Genomic DNA, 25473 nt, shown 5'->3' on the forward strand with positions numbered 1-25473 from the left:
AGTTCCTTTGCTATGATTAGTAATAACATATTGATGCGTGTACTTTCATGTACTTTTGCGTTACATTTTTCCATGTGTATATGTTGGAAAAGCTGCATTGTATTGTATGTATGTATGTATGTATGTATGTATGTATGTATGTATGTATGTATGTATGTATGTCTGTCTGTCTGTCTGTCTGTCTGTCTGTCTGTCTGTCTGTATGTATGTATGTATGTATGTATATGTGTGTGTGTGTGTGTGTGAGTGAGTGTGTGTGTGTGTGCATTTACATATGTCCGAACTGATGTATAGAAACAATGGCAAAAATGAGGACACAATAATTGATGTAAGTACTACTGCTTGACAAGTAGTATATGAGCCAGTTTGTGATAACCAGGCGGGGCAAGTAATCTGGACGAATACACCTGGTTGCGACAGGTAGATTAAGCACGTGTAACACATCTTTGATAGGCATTCTAGAAGTTGAGTAGATGAAGAATGAGGACCATGATTTATGGATATGCATCAGATTCTTCTTTTATACAGTGAGTACGACGTTTCGACATAGATACTAATGTCGTTGGCAAGCAGATGGTACAGGGTAATAAATTTGTGGAATGAATACATACATGAATTGTTTTTACATTAAATGAAAAGAAAATGAGTCGTTTATACAATTAATGGGGTTGATGTACACAGACTGATGGGAAGCCAGAAGTTAATAAAGAGTATGGTATAGGAGATTGGAAGCCAGTGGAGTGTTGTTATAACAAAGTGGGTTGATGTACAGAATTATTTTAACAAGTGATGATATGTCAGTGGAATTTGGTAGCCCTCGCTGGTTCAGCCTTCTTGATGTGGAGTGCCCCTAGTAGTTTGCGGATTTTGTAGTCTGACTGGTTCTTTTCTAAGTTTTTGATGTTGTTCCTATTGATGGGGTGGTCTGGGTGGTCTCTGATGTGGTCGGCAATGGCTGATTTGGAGTCCTGTTTTCTAACTGAGGTCTGGTGTTCTCTGAGTCTATGGATGAGGGGTCAGGAGCTTTCGCCACCATAGGTGTCTCCGCAGTCACTTTCAATGTGGTACACTACATCTGCTGGTTCTAGCTTCTGGGATGATGTGGGGCTGCCTGTTGCTTGCAGGAGGTTCTGGATCTTGTTTCCTCTTTGGAAGGTGACGTCGATGTTGGCCTATTGTTTCAGAAGTCTGCGGATGTGGTGACTGGTTGATCCAGTGTGTGGGATGCTGATGGTGAAGGGAGCTGATTGTTGTCCAGGGCCCCTGATGGTTAGATGGAGGGTGTTCTTGGTTGTCTGGTTGACAATGGAGGGCGGGTATTCATTTTAGGTTGTGAAGGCATGTCTGAGGTGGTCCAGCTAGATCTCGAGTAGTTCAGGTGTTGAAGAGATTTTTTTGGCACGACGGGTCAGGGTTGCGATAACGCCTATATTGACTTGGATGGGATGGCAGGAGGAGATGTGGTACCAGCAGGTTGGTTGGACGGGGGATGTGTTCAGTAAAACACCAACAAAGTGTTTTCAAAGGTCATTGGTCCCCTGTGAAAATGAGGTCACACAGGTGTTTGATGACGTCATTTTTGGACTATTTGAACCTGTATACAACATTTGAGACTGATTATTCTCCGACATTGTGTTTGTGGAGAAGCTGTTACAGGTTGTTTGTATTCATGACCACTGGACCCGTGAAGGATCCGGGGTAGAATAAGCCTTCAGCAACCCATGCTTGCCATAAAAGGCGACTATGCTTGTCGTATGAGGAGACTAACGGGATCGGGTGGTCAGGCTCGCTGACTTGGTTGGCACAAGTCATCGATTCCCAATTGAGCACATCAATGTTCATGTTGTTGGTCACTGGATTGTCTGGTTCAGACTCGATTATCTCTACAGACCGCCGCCATATAGCTGGAATATTGCTGAGTGCGGTGTAATACTAAACTCACTCACTCATGAACACTGGCAGATCAGTTGTAAACGTAGTCTGGAGCTAAGGATACAGATGAATATTGTGTATATACAACTATTTCTGATAAAACTACCACCAGTGTATATGCCTGAAAGCAGCCAGTGTGATTCTGGATATGCAGTGATATCCTCCCTCAATGAGACGACATTATAGGGTAGGTATTGTTGCAACGCCATGAGGTTTTATCAGATGCATGTAACGGCACGACCTTGTATTTGGTTACGATGAATGCTACTCCAGCGTCTCACAGATAATATCTGATGTTCTGTGTCTGATTTGTCAGTTGACATGCTTTAGTACTAACTTTATTAACAACATTAACAGCTTGTCTCTGAAATTAACATATTTTACAGAAGAATCTTCAAATTTTTTGAATGAAATTAGAATCAAATAAAAATTAGTTTTTCTTCATGTCTCGAAACGGTGTCAAATATAGACTTGTCACACATTCTAGACCTAAATTAGCTACACAGGGTGTATATCTCTCATCTTTCTTGAGGAGGCGGTGGGGTAGCCTAGTGGTTAAGACGTTCGATCGTCACGCCGAAGATCCGGCTTCAATTCCCCACATGGACACAGAGTGTGAAACCCATTTCTGGAGTCCTACGCCGTGATATTACGGAAATATTGCTAATATGGGCGTGGAACTAAACTCAATCACTCACTCAGTCTTTATGAGTGGCAGTTTAGAAACTGAGAATAAAAACTCTATACTATATTAGATAACAACTTCTTCATATCGAGAATACAATGGTAAAAGAGAACGTATCAAAACGTTGCACACTCGTAATAAAGAGGTTTGCTTTCTCTAAAGTTTGTTTGTATTGTGTATTTGCTTCAGGGTCTGTATGCCAGACTTACACAAACCCTGTAACTGTCTCCGTGGTTTAGATAAAGAGTCGTCTTTTACATAATTACCACCATCATCTTGCTTCTCTGCTGATCGGATCTGAGTCAGTATATTCTGTGTGAATGGGGTATCCATATAAAGCATAGGTGTAGTACGTCACTGAAGCAGCACTAAAAATTACACAAGCGCTCGCACACACACACACACACACACACACACACAGTGCGGTAATAATCAGACGCAGCGTCAAACCCTACATCTGCACCTCCTCCGCCACCAATTAACTGCTGAATCGATCCTCGGACGAACGTTCGTTATAACAGAGGAGTCATTACATACATCCGCTGACCCATCTGTGACCTGAAATGACCCAGCAGTATCTGTCTGCAAATATTATTTGTAAGACAATGAAATACAGTACTCGGGGTTTCACAATCAGACATGCCAACCTGCTGTCGGAGACAATAAGAAATTCACATATGACACAAATGTTATTTATCTTAAAAACTATATTCTTGAAGAGCGGTGGTAGGGTTGGCATGGGATTTGTTTGTTTGTTGCTTAACGCTGCTCTCAACAACATTCCAGCTACATGGCGGCAGTATGTAAACAATCAAGGCATTACCAGACAATCCAGTGAACAATACCAGCAGCATCGATAAGTGTTATTCTCCTGTTGCGACAAGCATGGGTTGCTGAAGATCAGTTTAACCCGGATCTTCATGGGTCACCGTAGATGGGAACAGAAATATGAATACAAGTGGGTCGATTTTGTTCGTCTATATCTTACAAGTACAAGAATAATAAACAGCGACATCGGTGAAACCTGATGTGAATAGATAACTTGAATACCAGCTGAAACTAACACAACCAAAGTTCTTGTACAGAGGACGTGTTATAGTCTATTTATCTTATCTATTTAGGTTCTCACTGGCTAATTTCTGGAGCTTGAAAACTTTCTACATAACCTCTGTCCTTTCTGTTCTGCAAACCATTCAGCTGAACAACTTTCACACAAAGGTATAAATACACCAGTTTACGGCTTTACAGCAACATTGTGCTGGCACAAAAAATCACACCACGTGTACCATTGGGCTGACATTATCTCATGCAAAGTGATTTATGTCTCACCTTCTGTACCCTAAGTGAGTGCATTCGTGAGTTTTTACGCTGCTTTAGCAATATTTCAACAACAGCACGGCGATGGACACCGGAAATGGGTTCATGCATTGTACGGATGTGGGGTACCCATAAGTGGTTGCGTACGGTTCTGACGTTAGTTGGTCTCAAACCAGAAAAGCGTCAGAGCGATTGGTGTCTACATCGTATATGGTCGTCTTGTTGACTTCACACGTGGACGAACACTGCAGATAACGTCTCCAAAGAGATAATACTGTTCTTATTTAAAATGTTCATGTTTACAGCAACGTTGCGTAGACGTTGATTTTCAAGACGTCGCAATACGTAAGCGCTATTTACCGCAAAACAAACGTGTGCTCTACTCCGAACACCTGATAGCAAAGCAGTCATCGCAAGCTCTTCACAATAAAACCACACGTATGTGAGTATTTGGCTCCCAATAACGTAAGCATCCACGTGCAAACTGTGAATCACGACTTTTATGCCTTCATCAATATGTTTTCAAAAGGCATTATTTCATTGTCATTAGAAACATTTTAGTAAACGATTTAAGAAACCCAGTTGATAGGAAATTATAGGCAACATCCGTTTGTGGACGTGACAAGAATTCTTGTCTATGCGCAAGCAGGGACTTAAACGTGACAAGACAACGAAAATCGTACCAGTAAAGCAACATATATGTAGACTTACGCCTGCTCTTATTTCTCCCTGACAGTATTTGTTTGGTAACACCTCACTCTGCTTGCACTATTGTCCACTGTACTAACTGGGCATTTATGCAGACAGACAGCATGTGGCCAGCTGCATTTGTTATATCCACCTACTATGGATTGCACTAAAGCGTTTAACCAATAATAATCGATAACGTGAACTTGTTAACAGTCTATAATGAAACCCCATGCCTTCACATCTCGATAGGATCCGCTGTAACACTGTGCATGTACGTGTCTGAATCTTACAGCTAAATGGTAAGTGCTTATTTCATCGGCATTCTAGAAGTTGGTGAGTCAAGGTAACGAAGTCCCTCTGTGGCAGCATGTAGCAGATTAACACTAAAATATGTTGTTAATCGGTTGTTTGCTACAACATACAATGTTATACCTCTCGCAGTCGTCACATTTAACTCGATCGAAACATCAATCTAAAGATGGATAGATAGTTATTCGCATCAAAGGCCATGTGACCCATTGTACATGTCCATGAAATATTCAAAGCATTTTAAAGAGTTAAAGGAGTTTACAGTTCTCCTCGTTCTTTAAACTCATGGGACATATATTCAGCTAAATTATTAAAGGTTTTGGAGTTTCGAGAATTAGAAAGTGAATAAATTGTTCTGTATGGTCCATCCTTTTTCTTTGAAATAAGTTGTTTTTTATGTCTGTAAATATGGCGCCGTCGTACTATACATATATGTTTCTTTAAAATCTTTGAAATATACATGAAGGTGACGTTAATCAAACCACATCTGCTGCTTTCATACCGCATGCTATGTAGATATACTTCTTAATTACTTCTTTGTAATCATTTTTACCTTGATAACGGTGAAAGAATCTAATTTATATGGAAATGTCGCTCTGTGCAATATACATGACGTTGATATACTTAATGTTACACACCTTGCTATAAGTATTGCATTGTTTTAAATGTGAGACTAGTATTTATCTATGGCACTGAATCAACTTCAAGATAAACTTTTTAGTAGGAACGACGTGTATGTGCCCAACATGTTGCAATGCGAGCATATTTTTGGCTTTATTCATTATTTATGAGCAATATAATATCTCCAGTAGAGCAGGGCAGGTTTGATTCAGATAAATCTGGGGTCTAATTTCAATTTCAACAAAACTGATATTCTGAAAATCGTTTTTATTATTTCTTTACAGTCCATTTCGTATGGCACAAGTGCACCAGACACTCTCTCTTGTTTTCTGTGCGACTTGTGTGAAAAGCGAACAGCTGGTAGCATATTCCTGAAAATGATGAACATTACGGAGAAATATTTCCATATTGATTTGCATATTTGTATATACGAGTCATTCTCGAAAGATGCAGCTTTCCACGCATCAGGATTAAAACTGCAATATAACCGTCAAATTTTATCAATGTTTTAAAAATCTGATTTTTCCTTCATTAGCAATATCTAATCTAGCTTGGGAATTTTTCATGACAAACAAAAGGACCAAATACTTTTTATTGTATTCCTTTTTGTAACAAAGGATATGCATTTTATCATGTATCCGGGTGCCGAAACCTAACATCAGCTGTCTGCTGTGCACTAAATTTCATTTAAGAAAATGTTTTTGGAGTAGTTGAAAAGAATAGACCTCTTTCCCATTCCTGGCAGATGTTTGTGATTTTCAAGCTGAATTTTGAAGTAAAAAACAATCTTTTTCTCTTGTATACACGAAAAATGTCTTTCCTGTAACAGTTCCACAAAAATATGACATAATCAGTGATCTCTCATCCTGTGAAAGTGGAACTCCCTATCATGCTCATTAACAACTTCTGGTTCAGGGTGATAAACATGTGGCGATAAGTTCAAGACAAAACTTTTAAAGAAAATCAAGTTGAAAAGTTAAAATTTGCAAGTATTGTGTATGGGTGTCTTTAAAGTAACACCACTTAACAAAAGAAACAAACAGTTTTCCAAAAATATGTGTTTCTCTTTGCATTACATAATTACAACACAAGGGTGCTGTCTGAAATGTACGGAACCATAGAGGGGACATCAGATGAGAAAATAAATATCAATAATAAGTCGAGGCCACGAGATAATAAGCCGTGGCCACGAGATAATAAGCCGTGGCCACGAGATAATAAGCCGTGGCCACGAGATTATAAGCCGTGGCCACGAAATAAGTTAGCTAAAAATATTGCAGTTTTGGTCAACCATTTTGCAGACTTTTCATCATTCCATTACTTCTCAAGCTTGGTCATATTATGAATCTTGACCTTCGCAGTGAAGTTATATCACATTAGTTCTATCTTGGAATCAATTATAAGGATATTGCGTACATTCTGGACAACATCTATGGTTTCAAACTAAGTGTACGGAATTCTACGGAATATGAATCTGAGTCGTCGAAAATTCAGCCCTCTCGTGGATGGTGTGAGTTTTATACAGGTCAACTATCAGCCTCAGAACAGCTGTGTGGCTACCGTATCATGTACGCTAAATGTCAACAAGGCGGTCTGAAAGCTAGAATGGAAGACGTATTATGCGTTATCTAGATCCAGTGGGAGTTGCGTCAAGGAGACTTCGGCGACTTCGTCGGCGTTCCTGTTATGCCATTGGACAAAATTGTGTCTGGCCTATAGATGGATATGATAAGCTTAAAACATTTAGACTTTGTATCCACGCTTGTGTTTGTGGATTTTACAGAAAAGTAATATGGAACAAGGTCTACAATACCAGCAACATTCCAAAGGTAATTGGTGGATACTTTTTAGAGACCGTTAAGACCCACAGCGGTTGTCCACGCATTGTAAGGGGTGATCTTGGTACAGAAAATTTGCTCGTCCGACAGTATCAACAATATCTTAGACGTGACAATACAGATCCACAGGCCACACGATGCTTCATTGACGGTTTAAGCACCTCAAATCAAAGAATAGAAGTCTGGTGGACATTTCTAAGAAAGGAATGGACACAGTTTTGGATTGACATTTTCAAAGGTCTGGAGGAAAATGGTGATTTCAGGGGAGGTTTCTTGGACAAAAACTTGATCCAGTTTTGTTTCATGGCTATTGTCCAAGTACACTTTATTGTATTATATCAAGTATCAAGAAGAATTGATTGTTCCTATGTAGAGTAACGACTTTATACATCTAAATTTGCTTTATTAAGGCAATGATACTGCTGTTACCTGCAATGGTCAATGTAATATAAAGCACGTATTTTGGCTTTTTTAATGTCTTAATATGTTTTAATGTCTTAATAAATCGGTCTGAAACATCTGTGTAGCATTAACATTTTAGGATGATCTGGATTCCGTGGCTGCCGTCTGGGACAGCCATTGTATTAGACCCTCAAGAAACAATGTTGCCAGTGGTCATCCAGAGCAAATGTACAGTGCCCCTGCTCTATAGGAAACTGAAGACGACGAAGACGTCTCTACCTGCCTTGAGGAAGCCGTGCTTCGCTCAACAATTCCTTGTGACTAAGACGTTTATGAAATATGTACTAATATCATGGGGAGAAACAACCTACAACCAGCAACGGATGCTCAAGAAGCAGCTGATCTGTACAGATATCTCCGACAAGAAATCTACGAGTTCCTGTCTCAAAATGTTATGTATAGTTAAGCCGTACGGTCCTACCAGATGTACGTTGTTGCCCCCCTTCCACGAGGCGCGTTCTTATGGATGGTTATGACACATAAATTATGTTTAAATGCCAGAACAAACTTTCGTAAATGTTTCTATTTCAGACAGAAACCCTTCATCTGATGTTTTACAAGACATAAAGGCAATGTGAACTAAAAGTTCTAAATGATTGCACATATACAAGAGCCACAACCCTTTGATATATGCATGTGCATGCAAACAAAGCACAAGCTTAGTTTACTTGTTTTGTGCATGAATAACATAATGTCTGAATTACATCAAGCTGACACGTCATTCGGAAAATGTTTTAGTTTTACAGTCACAGTCCTTTGCAGAATTACAAGCACTGATGGTAATATATCAGATGGATCATTAGATAATAATTTGCTATGATAATAAGCTCTTTAACTTAACTTATAAATTATGTACTTTGAACGTTCATTAAAAACATCATCATTCTGTTTGATACATAAAATAACATTAACATAATGACAAAAATACCCTGTTACAGCTGTTAACTGATAGCTGTTTATTTTGTTGCGTGACTGGAAATTTGTTACAGTAACTTTATTCTGTATAGGTGACGCTGCAACATGGATTCTGATGGCGCTGCAACATGGATTCTGATGTCGCTGCAAGTGACAAGTGAATCTATGTCGAAACGTCGTCCATACAAAATAAAGAAGTCGTATATCCATAAAAATATTCTTCACCTTTGACCAAATCTTCACTGAAAAGCTTAGTAGCAATACATGCTGATTTAGGCACTCTTTGATTCTGCCAAGCACAATAAAATGGATCAGGGCATCACAATTCATCTTTCTTTGCAAAGGAGAGGGTAAGAGAATAGCAACCAGCAAGTTGGATAAGTTGATCAGCACCACCTACGGCATCCAGGAACGAACACATGTCGTCTGCATTTCGTATATGGAAAACATTATAGTTTTAAGTATTCAGAAACAAAGAAGTCATGAAAGAGTTAATTAATGACATTTAATTGATGAATAAATGGGAAAATGTTATTTGGGGGATAACATATGGATTCCATGCCCGGTGAGTGTGTGGTTGAAGTGGTACATGGTGGAAGTTGCAATGCTGGCAAATTGGTACCTATTCTTATGGTGTGGGTTCTTATGGTGTGCCGCATGGTCTTCAAGCACAAAATTACTATTACTATTACTATTATTATGAATCGTTGCTGTTACATATAGTGTTATTCCAAATATAGCAGTGTTGAAACAGTATGAAACTGTACATACATGTATTTCTCAAGTGTGGACCCGTGAAGGTCCCGGGTTAGAATAGGCCTTCAGCAACCCATGCTTGCCATAAAAGGTGACTACGCTTGTCGTATGAGGCGACTAACGGGATCGGGTGGTCAGACTCACTGACTTGGTTGACACATGTCATCGGTTCCCAATTACGCAGATCGATGCTCATGTTGTTGATCACTGGATTGTCTGGTCCACACTCGATTAATTCCAGACCGCCGCCATATAGCTGGAATATTGCTGAGTGCGGTGTAAAACTAAACTCACTCACTCACCCAGACATTTCTCAAGTGTAATTCTGGTTGATACATATTGTTTAATAAATGAAACATATATGACACTAAACGCTAAAATGGTCAAGACTCATGAATATGGTACAAAATCTAAAAGCAAAGCTTACGTCTTCATCGCTTAATGATATATGCATTTGTGCCAAGAGTACCATTTAAAGGGAAAATTAAGATTGAGTAATGAATGTGATTTTTACATGCAAAGCTAAAGAATACATTTTACGCGAAATCCCTATCTTCTTTCTACTTTGTCAGCAGCAAGTAGCTGAACGTTTTCTTTGGGAACACCTCTGTCTCTGAGAAAACGCTAGAGGTCATCCATCTTAAAATCCAAAATACGTACCGTGAATGGCCATTGGCCAAATTATCTCGTGGCCACGACTTATTATCTCGTGGCCTCGACTTAGTATTGATTGTTATTTTCTCGTCCAACGTCCCCTTTACGGTTCCGTAGAAATGGGAACGGGAATAGTCATTTTTTTATTCTGAATTTACTTATACAATTTGTCTCTCAGATGACAGTCTTTTCTGTAACAGCTATTTTGTTATTGGAAAGACCATCAGTGTTACTTTAAAGACAAATATCTTGATTAGTCACATATTCGTTTTATTTTAATGTCAATGTCAATGTCATTAACAGCTTAATTGTAATAAAGATCTAATGTGTATATATGCTGAAACTGAAACATGTTATACTTTCTCATCAGATTTCACTTTTTCATCTGACACAATGTAGATAAGGTTTATTTCATAAACATGCAATCATAGAACTTAATTTTTAAGTGCGTGTAACAAAATAACAGGTAAGGTAGCATTTACAATGCAATATCTTTAGGCATCAATGTATTTTAAAGAAAAATATGAGTATTACTGTTGTTACAGGAAAGATATTGTGGCTTCGACGTAAATAGTTTAATTAGTCTTCATAATAATATTGAACATAATTAAGCCTCAAATATTGTTGATATGTGAACCATGACAATGTAATTTGCCATTTGTGAAAATAGTGATTGATTATTTCGAGTTTGAATTATGTTGTCTTTTGCACACCACATAGCTGCAACTATTGAGAATGACTCATACATCAAAGTATATTAAAATATCAATATACCAATAGTATTAACATATATAGTAAGTGGACGAAATGCGTTTAGTACAGTCCTTCATAGAGTGAGAAGACAGCATAATTACCTGCATATGTAAGTAGATATAGATATACTACAGATGTGACAAATGTATAATGTGTTGGATTATATGAGATGTTGAGACTGTTCACGTTAACATAGTATCTTATCACAGTTCACAACCATCTTGGAAACACGCACGCACACACGCACACACGCACACACGCACACACGCACACACGCGTACTGAAAAATATGTACTCTGTAGGTACGTGGGAACATTGTGCTCACCGACGTATGTCAGGAACTGTCAAGCAATCCAGGAACTGGCATCCGTTAATATACTTTTATGCCGCATTCTGCTTATCAGATGTTTCAGAGAATTTTGTTGTCAGCTGGTCGACTTCTGTCAGGTACGGTCAAGCAATTCCCGACACCGCGGGCATTCTGTACCACCGAAAGGACAGCCGCGTTCAATCAACCCCTGTCCCCTGATGTTCTGCCCCGACCAGCAGGTGTTTGTACGATGATGAGACTTCCGTCACAGGAAACAACTAAGGGTAAAAGGCAGCTACATGTTGAGATGCATATAACAATCCACTATAATTATGAACGCCAAGACCATAGTAATTAGACGTATGAGACATTCAGAAAAAGTAACTACAGCCTTGTTCTATGATTTTGTGATGATCCGTAATAAAAAAACAGAGTCAGATATGGTTAGGTTTAACAACACAATACTGTGAGCGAGTTTAGTTTTACGCTGCTTTTAGCAATATTCCAGCAATATCACGGCGGGGCACACAAGAAATAGGTTCACATATTGTAACCATGCGGGGAATCGAACCCGGGTCTTTGGCGTGACAAGCGAACGCTTTAACCACTAGGCTACCCCATCGCCTCAACACATTAGAACAGAATGCTTACATTACTTAAATATACTAATTCTGGGTGACCAGATTCGTCATATTGATTGTAAAATACAATTTTTGCCCACAAGTTTTTTGCAGAAATACTGTTATCGCAAACTGTGGGGCGAGTTAGCTATGCAGTCATGTCATGATATATTTTAGACCTGATTGTAAGGACAGGTAATGATTTTTTAAAAGAAATATAACATATTTTGTCAATTTTTTTTCATTGTTCTTGTTAACAGGTTTAGATGTAGGTTTCATTGGTGTCCCATTTGATCTGGGTGTTGGGTACCGGAATGGTGCCAGGATGGGGCCGAGGTTTGTGAGAGTAGAATCAGCATACCTTAAATCACTCAATGCAAGTACAGGTGAGAATAACTGTGTCAGACACTGTTCAAAAGTAACACGTCGGCATGGAGGTGTAGTAGGGTCTACGGTGAAAAATGGTTTTAGTGTCACTGTCTCCTAAGTAGGACATACTGTCTTCTACGTGGGTGATATTAAGTCCTAGGTAGGCAATACTAACTCCTACAGGAGATACTAAGTCCTACGTAGGAAATATTACTCCTATGTAGGAGATAGAAAGTCCTACGTAGGAGATAGTAAGTCCTACGTAGGAGATACAATGACCTAATCATAGGAGATAAAGGGACTAAATAAAAATTCACTGTGGCCCTAATACGCTTCCGTACATCTGCATATTTGTTTTCATCAGACGAAATCTGTGGAATTAACAGCACTGGGTGTTTCAGTGTGCATTGGAAACACGCCCCGAGGCTTCTATTTGTCTTTGATGGTTTTCACTATTTTCGTATTTTTTGTAGTTTCCACAAATGCACGACGCTGTAATGTGCCACGGCATATATCTGTAAACACATGACATTATGCTAATATCAATAATAATATATACAGTCGAACCCCGTTTTACCCGGATCCCACATATCCGGAAACCCCACCTTCCGGACGATTTTTATGTGAAACGAAACTTACGTTCATTAATTGTACTCGCTTAAAATGTGATCCCGACCGGAAGTTTACTTTCTGCAGACAGCATCAGTTCGACGTGATGTCTTATGTATTTAGGGCATTTAAAATTAAAAAAAGAATGTGCAATTGGCAAACTAGAAACTTTTTGTCATCGATTTTTGTTTTTCATCTAACTTACCATCTGAAGCTCCACACGCTACACGATTACGTCCGAGACAACTTGACAAATGGTAACCTACGTTCTGCTTTCCATGTATTATCGGTACACTTATATGTTATGATGATTCGCTGTTATTACTACTGACTGTTGATTTGTTGATAGACGTACGTGAATATTTTTTGCTTTCACTTAATTTGGATGGTTTTTGATGTTTGATCCAGTTAACCGGACGTCTCGCTATCCGGACGATTTTCGAGTGAAACCAGAACGTCCGGGTAAACGGGGTTCGACTGTAGTTGTAATTTACACGCGCTAACTGCAACTTCGAGGAACCATGGGTTAAAAACGTTACAAAAACATGTCGCCAAAACATGTGGTTCGTTGCGCCTGATTTCCGGTCCAAAAATCTAATCTAAGGCCAAGGCCTGATTGTACTGGAAACTGGTTTTGGCAACTTTTCTCTTGTGGCAAAACGACATAACTTCAATAGTCCAACTCTCTCGTGGATACATGAAATGTTTATACTAGGTTCTGCAAAGGTCGAACCATACTTCTCCCAAAGGAAGTGGTGTGAACTGTTCTCAAACAATTACTTGTCTGAGTGTACAGTTCAAAATTGTTTGTCTTTTCCGATAGAAATTATGAAATTAGTGACATCGTTTAATTTTCTGTTCCTTTGGACAGTTATGTAAAAATACAAGGGAAAATATGGCTTGGGCTTACCAAATGCCACGCTTGTACCTCAAGTAAAATATTGTCCGTCTCCATATTGCTGTTAGTGTCTTATGAACAAAAAATAAACGTAAAATAAACGACGATAGCGATGTGAAAAGGCGAGTGAGAGATTAAGGAGTTGTATTCTTCTGCTCAGGCGCTGCCCCGTTCGAGTCTCTGCAAGTAGCAGACGTCGGTGACGTCAGACTGAACCAGTACAATGCGGTTACGGCATGCGAAGATATCCGAAGATATTACTCCAACATAGAGTGTACACCGCTGACGATAGGTGGCGATCACACTATCACATACCCTATACTACAGGCCTTGAAGGTAAAGCGTGAGTGAGGCAGTGAATGAGTGATTACACATTGTGTGAGAGAGTGAGAAAGAGACTGTTTGAGGCGAGTGAGTGAGACAGTGTATAAATGAGAAACGGAATGAGACATTTAAACAAAGGGTGAAAGAGTGACTGTTTCTGAGACAGTGAGTTGTATGTATAATATGAATGCGACAGCCACCCTATAAAACATACACGGTTTCAAATGACAAATAGATAGTTTAAATTCTTTTTTTCATTTGGGTCAACTATACACTTGTTTAAAGTGTGTTTACATTGTTTGCGTATAAACAAAACACTGAATGTGTCACGTGTACAATTCATTTTGAGAAGCGTCAAACAACAATGTTAATTAGTGTTATAATATACTATATGCTATATATACACTTACAAACAGAAAATGTCCACAGTGAAGCAGAATATGATGAAGAAGAGAGCGATGATGTTCATGATGATGATGATGATGATGATGATGATGATTCAGGAGAAGCATGGACCTATGGGCCTGATCCAGCTTGACGCCCATACAGACACAGTGGACAATATAGCCGGGGACACTATCTGCCACTCCACACCCTTCAGACGTGCCGTGGAGGACGGCTGCATCCTACCCGAAAAGACGGTGCAGATTGGTATCCGTGGAGGCGGGTACTCAATGGACTACGTACAGTGGGGCATTGATCAGGTAGACTGACAACAGACTCTTACTGTTTATGCTGTAGGAGGGGGGGGGGGGGGGGGGGAGCGAAGGTAAAAGGAGGCTGTGATTCAGTTTCAGAGACAGGAATTGTGGTTTGTAAGGGATGTGCAACTTAAACCAGGACTTAAAGAGTAATATCAAAATGCAGGTTGAACAAAGGCTATTAATCTACAGGCCAAACCGAATTAAATCATACAGTAGCTGCTTGCACGAATGATATTTACCTTTACATCAAATACTGTAACATGTTTTTAAGGGTTTCCGTGTGGTTCGCGCGGAGGAATGTTGGCACAAGTCTCTTACACCTCTCATGGAAGAAATAAGAGCCATGATGGGAGATATACCTGTATATGTGACCTTTGATATCGATGCCCTTGACCCTTCGTATGCTCCTGGAACAGGTAATATTTTGATAATTGGATTTCGATGTGAAACCAGAACCAATTAGATAACTGTGTCGGCCATGTATAAAAACTGGTAAATGACGTCATGCAAAATATATGCTGATAAGTTGAATAATTCAAGCGTCTTTTGGCCTCATGAATCCAAGTCCTTTGTCACAAAATTAGAAATCGTGAACCTTTCATGACAAGAAGAGATTGGATCAAACAATTTGCCAGAGGGCGATTGGCATTGAATGTGCTCACGCAGGCACTCAATATGATTCAATTTACTCATTTGAATCAGGTGGTCAAACTAGATGAGTTGACTGATTGCAATGTTCTCATAGTATCAAACACTGGTTAACCGGCATCTAGATTAGTATCTTGTTTACCCATATTTAGAGAATTGCGTGAATGTATGTCTGGCTGCTGTCAAAGACTATCCTGTTGACGTTGGGTGAAGCTGAAGACGAGACTCCAGATGATGAGTTTATTTTAAAGAACATTTTAGCTGTTGTGGGATCTCAGATGTGAAAATCAGCAACTATATTAAGCAGCTTTCAGTGGAAGGAGTGTGATGATCTAGGGAGGCATTACTGGAGACCAGACCACTAGATTTGTTGTACATGTTTGATGAGAAACTGACCGGTCAACGCTACATCCGCCACTTTTTGAAGCCAGTAGTTCTCCCATTCACACACTGATGCTACATTTTTCACTGGTGTAATTTAACTATTTATACATTTTCACAGGTGCGTTGGAAATCGGTGGACTGACGCCGATACAAGCTTTGGAGGTGATCCGGGGCTGCAAAGGCCTGAACGTCGTCGGCGGTGACGTTGTGGAGGTAACGGCTACACTACAACTTATTTTTTCTAGTATTACACCAAAACAACACATCATTCCTCTCTTCTGAAACACTGAATACAGTCTACACGCTGGGTTAATTTACATAACAATATAAAGTATATTATGATGTTCACGCCGATCGATTTTCAATGCTTCAACTACCTCCGTCATCAGGATGATGCAGTTGGTTTGTACCAATTGTAAATTCAACAAAACGACTTGTCATTCTTTTCAACAACTAGCTGCGGATGTTTCGATGTAACTATATATTTGTTCGTTTTCGCCTTCAGTTTTGCAAATGTTTTGAATAAATGCCATGTGTTTACCTGGCATATTAATATTTTTAATATTTTTCATATTTTTGAAAAATGTTGTTGAAAATTCCGTCATATGTATACAATAGTCTTTCCGTGGAATGAGTCCAAGTGACGTCGATGTAAAAGCATCCAATGATTATGTTTTCAACAAGTACATAAAAATATTTATTCGTTTTATGAGCAGTATATTGTGATGTTATTTGCAGACAAAGTAAAGATGAGCTCCTTTAATGCATTGTTAAATCCGTTATATATAGGGGTTTATGTTAGCCTTGTGCGTCAGATGTTGAGATGTCCCACTTCACTCAAATGTATTTGAAGCTGAATTATTATTAAATGGCTTTATTCAATATTACGCCGAGGGACGTCTATCCCTACTGTCCGAGTTCGTGATTATAGGATTAAAAAAATTGTTTAAAATAACCCCTGACTCGAAATGCCTCACAATACAATACATCATGGTACATACACAGAAGAGTGACGGAAGTATTTTATTGAAGTGTCTCAGTTACAATGTGTATAATCGAGGTATTCAAATTATTTACATACAATTTTTTATCCAGCCATGATTGGTTTATGCGACACTAAACATTTAAAACTTATGAAACATAAAAAAGCATATTACAAAATATGGTAATATAACTTAGAAAGAATATGCAATCTTTGTGTAAAAAGATATAGCATCTAGATTATATAACAGCATAAGAAGATGTAATACGCCATACTGTGCAGAATATATTTTCACAAAGTATTTGAAAGTTTAAGTGGCCGCACGTAAATTGCGTCTTAAAAATATTTATATTATATCGTTGGCTAACATATGTACAAAATAAATACTTTCAGAATTCATTAATGTAATCAACAAAGTATCTTTTGTACTGCGAAATATTCTGAGTCGGGGTCGTCTGAAAAAAGAGAGAATTAATATTTAATCCTCGCAAAGATACGAGTGTATGTGCTGTCCGTGTACTGCCTGTGTTGACAGTTTGAGTGAGTAGTGTCTTGTTTCCACTTCAGGTGTCGCCGCCTTATGACAACGGCAGTATGACGTCAATGGCCGCAGCTCACTTCTTGTTTGAGATGCTATGTATTCTTCCCGGTGTCAAATATTACCCGCTATGATGTCATAAATGAAACCTCTCAAAGTGTTGCTGATAAAGCCAGTTTTCACCGACTGACAGCTCAATAATGACCTACTGGGGCCGTGTTTCTTCTCTATCTTCTTTGTCCCCTCGCACGTGGTCCTGACCTAAGTAGTAAAAGCTTGCTATTGTAAGGATAGTATAATATGTGCATGAGAAAAATGCTCCGAAATACGTGTGATACGGCTGATATTATACGGCTGATATTATATGTGTATAAACAGGATACGTATAAATCATAATGTACACTTTGTGACCTGATGGTTCAGTCAAGGTCAAACGGCCATGTTAATTCCACTAAATAAAACACCTCACGGAAACCGCCTTGTTTCATCTGTTCATTTACAGACACAAGAAAAGTCTCCACATTTTCATCTGTAGATTCAGACTAACCCCAAACACTTCACAAAACTGTTTGACAAGAGGCACGAATGACCCCATCTTCATTGTTTGTCGTTCAACAGCTTCATACATACGTCTGTACAATTTTACAACATTTGTAATCACGTTTTCTCTTAAGCTTCTTTCAAAATGGGGGCGGTGGGGTAGCCTAATGGTTAAAGCGTTCGCTCGTCACGCCGAAGACCCGGGTTCGATTCCCCATATGGGTACAATGTGTGAAGCCCATTTTCTGGTGTCCCCCGCCGTGATATTGCTGGAATATTGCTAAAAAGCGGCGTAAGACTAAACTCACTCACTCACTCACTCACTCTTTCAAAATGTATCATATGACTCTTCCTAAGACATTGTTTGATCAAACTTGAGTTTACAACATTCATTCAGTAAGGTTTCATCGAGTGATGTTTGTATTGTACATCATAACTGATGTACTTCACTCGGTTGCGAGGATGATGACATGGTATTTCGTGAAAATTTCTAAACGACCAATGTTTCATTGCTACTACGTCTAATCATTACTAAAGTGTATACGGTATAAACTGTGTCTGATAACTCAGTACGGTGACCTTGACTTCTCTCGTCTGACCTTAACCTCTAAGGTTACATGTAGGCCTTTCTCGTTTAATCCGCTCTTTACATAAAAAGAACGATTTACTGCCAAGAAATTAGGTTATATCTACCAATGCAAAATGTTTCTGGATGTGTCGAAGTACTTCCACACTAACTTTTACGATTGGAGATACTGAAGTTGTGTGGTGTAAGACGTGTGCAGTATATAATAACTCTGGTTAATCTCTGTGTCTCCGGACGAGTGAGTGAGCCAGGCGTAACATGTCATGTCGTGTCTGTTTAATGAGACAGGATCACCTTAGGAAAGCTGATAGCTAGGTCGTAAATGCTTCAACAGTATAAGACCACCCCCTGAGCTATATAGCGGAACAGCGGATCCTGTCAGCTATGGGACATTACTCTACAGTAAAAAACCCGCCAGTTAGGATGACTGCTTTGAAACAGAAACATAAGATGATACAGAGAAATCACACATACTTGTCTCATTTGATGATTCAGTCAAACTAGAAGAAGTTCACTAATAATGGTGACCTAAAAAGCTGAATTGCCTTACGACAAAAAACTAGTGATTAGTGATAGCTAATCAGCACTAGCGTGTAACTGGTTCACGAAAAAAAATTTAGTTACGTAAGATTTGAACATGTGTTTTCTTTGGGCCCTTTTTGGCAGTCCAGACAACTATGGCCGTAAGTTCGAATCCCGATAGGCTCCACTTATGTTTCCGGGTTTACCAGAGCCAAACAGGTGTATGTGGGTTTCTCCAAAGCCGAGAACTTATTGATTTCGTGTTTAGTTTCCTCCCAGATTAGGAAGTGTCACCATGTCGTCTACTGTTACGTTGTCATCTACCGTCACGTCGTGATATCTACTGTAACGATATGACATCCACTGTGACGATATTGCATCTGCGGTAACAGTTTGACGTCCACTATCATGATATGGTATGACATCTTTGGTAGCAAGTACTGCATATGATGTACTATAACGACGTGATGATTTAACATCTTCTGTCACAATACTGCATCTACAGTAACGATATGACATCCACTGTGACGATATTGCATCTGCGGTAACAGTTTGACGTCCACTATCATGATATGGTATGACATCTTTGGTAGCAAGTACTGCATATGATGTACTATAACGACGTGATGATTTAACATCTTCTGTCACAATACTGCATCTGCAGTAACGATATGACATCCACTGTGACGATATTGCATCTGCGGTAACAGTTTGACGTCCACTATCATGATATGGTATGACATCTTTGGTAGCAAGTACTGCATATGATGTACTATAACGACGTGATGATTTAACATCTTCTGTCACAATACTGCATCTACAGTAACGATATGACATCCACTGTGACGATATTGCATCTGCGGTAACAGTTTGACGTCCACTATCATGATATGGTATGACATCTTTGGTAGCAAGTACTGCATAGGATGTACTATAACGACGTGATGATTTAACATCTTCTGTCACAATACTGCATCTGCAGTAACGATATGACATCCACTGTGACGATATTGCATCTGCGGTAACAGTTTGACGTCCACTATCATGATATGGTATGACATCTTTGGTAGCAAGTACTGCATATGATGTACTATAACGACGTGGTGATTTAACATCTACTGTCACAATACTGCATCTGCAGTAACGATTTGACATCCACTGTGACGATATTGCATCTGCGGTAACAGTTTGACGTCCACTATCATGATATGGTATGACATCTTTGGTAGCAAGTACTGCATATGATGTACTATAACGACGTGGTGATTTAACATCTACTGTCACAATACTGCATCTACAGTAACGATATGACATCCACTGTGACGATATTGCATCTGCGGTAACAGTTTGACGTCCACTATCATGATATGGTATGACATCTTTGGTAGCAAGTACTGCATATGATGTACTATAACGACGTGGTGATTTAACATCTACTGTCACAATACTGCATCTACAGTAACGATATGACATCCACTGTGACGATATTGCATCTGCGGTAACAGTTTGACGTCCACTATCATGATATGGTATGACATCTTTGGTAGCAAGTACTGCATAGGATGTACTATAACGACGTGATGATTTAACATCTTCTGTCACAATACTGCATCTACAGTAACGATTTGACATCCACTGTGACGATATTGCATCTGCGGTAACAGTTTGACGTCCACTATCATGATATGGTATGACATCTTTGGTAGCAAGTCCTGCATATGATGTACTATAACGACGTGATGATTTAAAATCTACTGTCACAATACTGCATCTACAGTAACGATTTGACATCCACTGTCATATATAGTTTTGCATTTCGGGAACGACATGTAATGATTTAATATTTTTTGTCACGATTCGGTAACAATATGAAATCGACTGTAATGATATGAAGTGACATCCTCGGTAACAGCATCTCCTGTGTTGTAACGACACCTACTGTCACAGTACTGCATCTACAGTAACAATTTGACATCCACTGTCATATATAGTGTGGCATCTTTGGTTACAACATAGCATGTACTGTAACGACATGTAATGATTTAAAATCTACTGTCACTATACTGCATCTACGGTAATAATTTGACATCCACTGTCATAATATAGTGTGGCATCTTTGGTTACAACATAGCATGTACTGTAACGACATGTAATGATTTAAAATCTACTGTCACAATACTCCATCTACGGTAATAATTTGACATCCACTGTCATAATATAGTGTGGCATCTTTGGTTACAACATAGCATGTACTGTAACGACATGTAATGATTTAAAATCTACTGTCACAATACTCCATCTACGGTAATAATTTGACATCCACTGTCATAATATAGTGTGGCATCTTTGGTTACACCATAGCATGTACTGTAACGACATGTAATGATTTAAAATCTACTGTCACAATACTCCATCTACGGTAATAATTTGACATCCACTGTCATAATATAGTGTGGCATCTTTGGTTACACCATAGCATGTACTGTAACGACATGTAATGATTTAAAATCTACTGTCACAATACTGCATCTACGGTAATAATTTGACATCCACTGTCATAATATAGTGTGGCATCTTTGGTTACACCATAGCATGTACTGTAACGACATGTAATGATTTAAAATCTACTGTCACAATACTGCATCTACGGTAATAATTTGACATCCACTGTCATAATATAGTGTGGCATCTTTGGTTACACCATAGCATGTACTGTAACGACATGTAATGATTTAAAATCTACTGTCACAATACTGCATCTACGGTAATAATTTGACATCCACTGTCATAATATAGTGTGGCATCTTTGGTTACACCATAGCATGTACTGTAACGACATGTAATGATTTAAAATCTACTGTCACAATACTCCATCTACGGTAATAATTTGACATCCACTGTCATAATATAGTGTGGCATCTTTGGTTACACCATAGCATGTACTGTAACGACATGTAATGATTTAAAATCTACTGTCACAATACTGCATCTACGGTAATAATTTGACATCCACTGTCATAATATAGTGTGGCATCTTTGGTTACACCATAGCATGTACTGTAACGACATGTAATGATTTAAAATCTACTGTCACAATACTCCATCTACGGTAATAATTTGACATCCACTGTCATAATATAGTGTGGCATCTTTGGTTACACCATAGCATGTACTGTAACGACATGTAATGATTTAAAATCTACTGTCACAATACTCCATCTACGGTAATAATTTGACATCCACTGTCATAATATAGTGTGGCATCTTTGGTTACAACATAGCATGTACTGTAACGACATGTAATGATTTAAAATCTACTGTCACAATACTGCATCTACGGTAATAATTTGACATCCACTGTCATAATATAGTGTGGCATCTTTGGTTACACCATAGCATGTACTGTAACGACATGTAATGATTTAAAATCTACTGTCACAATACTGCATCTACGGTAATAATTTGACATCCACTGTCATAATATAGTGTGGCATCTTTGGTTACACCATAGCATGTACTGTAACGACATGTAATGATTTAAAATCTACTGTCACAATACTCCATCTACGGTAATAATTTGACATCCACTGTCATAATATAGTGTGGCATCTTTGGTTACACCATAGCATGTACTGTAACGACATGTAATGATTTAAAATCTACTGTCACAATACTGCATCTACGGTAATAATTTGACATCCACTGTCATAATATAGTGTGGCATCTTTGGTTACACCATAGCATGTACTGTAACGACATGTAATGATTTAAAATCTACTGTCACAATACTGCATCTACGGTAATAATTTGACATCCACTGTCATAATATAGTGTGGCATCTTTGGTTACACCATAGCATGTACTGTAACGACATGTAATGATTTAAAATCTACTGTCACAATACTGCATCTACTACAACCTTATGACATCATCTCCAACGATATAACATCTACAGTTATATTGCACCATCTATTGTCACCATATTACATCTACTACCGTTTTGGTAAATTACGTTACATAAAGAACAAATGTCATCTGCTGTTTCAAACAAACCATTTTCGATGGATCATAACTTGTGCCATATCTTGTTTCTCCCACTGATACATGATGGTTACAACCAATCAGATACTGGCTCTACGACAAAATGGCGTCGGCATTTGAAGAAAGCGGCGTGGGATTAAGTTTGGAGTAAATCAGATTGTATTTTGAAATTTGTGTTACGTATGTCACCTTTACGGGACAGGGGTTGTGTTTGTAATTTGTTCCTTTACAACCAGTCATATACAGCACATTTTACTTTGCACGCGATTTCTGCTTAAATATGGTGTCGGCATTTGAAAATATTTTCAGTCACGCGTCAAACTGTGGTCAAAATATCGGTGAGACTGCAGACCAGCAGTTCGCCAGCAGTTTGTCTGACTTGCAAACTAGTTTGTAAATTGTCTTAATGAAGTCCTGATCGAGGTCCTGTTATGTTATAATGGTGAAATCACTGGAGTGTTAAGTACCATCACAGAACCACCAAAGTTTTGGAGGAAACATCACACCTCATGCCATGATTTTATTTTAATACACATTATATGATACAAACACTTGCAGGAGAAACACACCAACTAATCAAAAATTGCTTTCAATTTGGCACAATCATTCTCGTCTACGGTTGATCATTTTTAGCCGTTGATAGTAAATCTGAACGTTTTCAGGATTAACAATAGCAACCAGAGAAGGTTATTGAAAACATTCTCAAAAACTGGAATGTTTATTCTGTCATTAAGTCTTATAAATTCTTTTAAGAAAACGTAAAGTCTTGAAAAGTCTTGCAAGAAAACACACAATCTATAAAGGTGTTGTAAGAAGATATGTCCGGCAAAGTCTCGGATGTTTGATAGATATTGAATGATTAAAATATACTTACAAATGTGTCTCCAGATCTCTAAAATCATTCAAGCTCCCTGTTGTCATTATGGCCTGGAGAAGAGAGGATCGTGACTCAGCTGGCTGGTTTTTCAAAACACGAGGACAATGAAGATGTTGCAAGTTGGTTCTCCACCAACACTGTAGGGTTCCAGGCCATAGTTTACCATGATTTTCACATCTCTGTGCTACTGTAAGGCGTTTCTGTCATGGAGATTGGAACTATCTTGTTTCCTCTTTGATGACATTTGAATGATCTTGTCACAAATACTTGCGTGTATTTGATTCAGTACGTGAATTTCGACGTACGGTGCCCTCTTGATGAGGCCTGAAATTACATACGTTCGTAACATGTTTTGGTGCTACTGTCTTAGGATAGTATAACATACCATTCTATTCCAGATGAAAAAACGAGCAGTGTTTTCAAAACGTCATCATATATACGATTGATTTAAATTGAATAAAATGACAATGATAGTATCAATGAAAGTTAGCAGTAACAATAAAATGTCTTTTTTAAAATGAGACTATATGAGGGAATTGCAGAAGTCACGATTTGGGACCTAAACTGTGGATTTTTGTCCTTTGTACTTGCAGCTGAGTGGTCACTGGTTCAAGACATTACCTGGCGTGTTGTGAACTGTGACCACCAGAAGATTTGTTGGTTTCTCATACTCCATATTTACACCCTGTCTGAACACAGGAATGAAGAGGGTTATCAAGTCAAGACGTCGGTTCTGTTTACGTCACTAAAAATCGGATATGTATCGGATACCTGACCATAACCTCCTATTTACGCTTGATAGATGAGGACAAGGACACGAGAATGCTTAAGGAGGATGAATAGGGATGGCAACCATCAACTTTCGTGACTGTTTCACTAGAGCTTGAGTGAAGTTGGTGACCGCAGTAGCTGCCATACACCTAAAAGACTTACAAGTGGACAGTGATAAGTGTAGGTCTGTATAGGATCAATCTAGACCAATAACATTGCGCTGAAATGTCTGTGCCTGTCACGACTTAAAACCTCACTGAACCTAACCATCTTTGGGTCAGGTCAAAATATGGGCACTGTGATATTATGATGCCTTACAAGTTTGGTAAATGTTATACAGCTTCATATACCATAATCTATATCACTTTGGTAGGAAAATACCATGCTGTGCAATAGAATGCACGAAAAGAAATGTCAATCATTCACGTGACAACACTCGGGAACACGTTACAAGTCACGATTAAAAACCTTGATAGAACGTCACTTTATCACGTTGTCCAAGCAAACGTTTCTGCTTGACAGCGATACAAGCATCTGTATTGAATCAACACACTCACGAAATAAAGAAGTTGTTATTCATAGAGATTGTCTGTATTTAGTGGAAAGAATGGTTACTAGCCGTTTAACCTATTAACTTCAAGAACCATGGTTTGGTCCTACCTATTGACGTCGATGCTGCTCAGATTGCAGATAATGGTTCGTTGTGGGGACGATGTGATAACTTTAAGTTTATTATAATTAAAAAAATAATGTTTAGTTAATGTTTGTTGTTTAGAACGTCCTAAAACTAGAGCACAAGTAGCACCACCTGCTCAAAA

At 38.7% G+C, this 25473-nt stretch overlaps 1 protein-coding gene across 1 annotated transcript; it reads left to right on the forward strand.

Moving 5' to 3' along the window:
- Nucleotides 1–4851: 4851 nt before the first annotated feature.
- LOC137278062 (agmatinase, mitochondrial-like) lies at nt 4852–17793 on the forward strand. Its single transcript, XM_067810140.1, has 8 exons — nt 4852–4923; nt 11337–11526; nt 12123–12248; nt 13899–14074; nt 14566–14766; nt 15038–15182; nt 15917–16011; nt 17348–17793. Exons 1-8 carry the CDS (start codon nt 4921–4923, stop codon nt 17450–17452), a joined length of 1041 nt encoding a protein of 346 aa, XP_067666241.1. The 5' UTR covers nt 4852–4920; the 3' UTR covers nt 17453–17793.
- The last annotated feature ends 7680 nt before the right edge of the window (nt 17794–25473 follow it).

This window comes from Haliotis asinina, chromosome 3 (genome assembly GCF_037392515.1).
Source record: "Haliotis asinina isolate JCU_RB_2024 chromosome 3, JCU_Hal_asi_v2, whole genome shotgun sequence".
Classification (NCBI taxonomy): Eukaryota; Metazoa; Mollusca; class Gastropoda; order Lepetellida; family Haliotidae; genus Haliotis; species Haliotis asinina.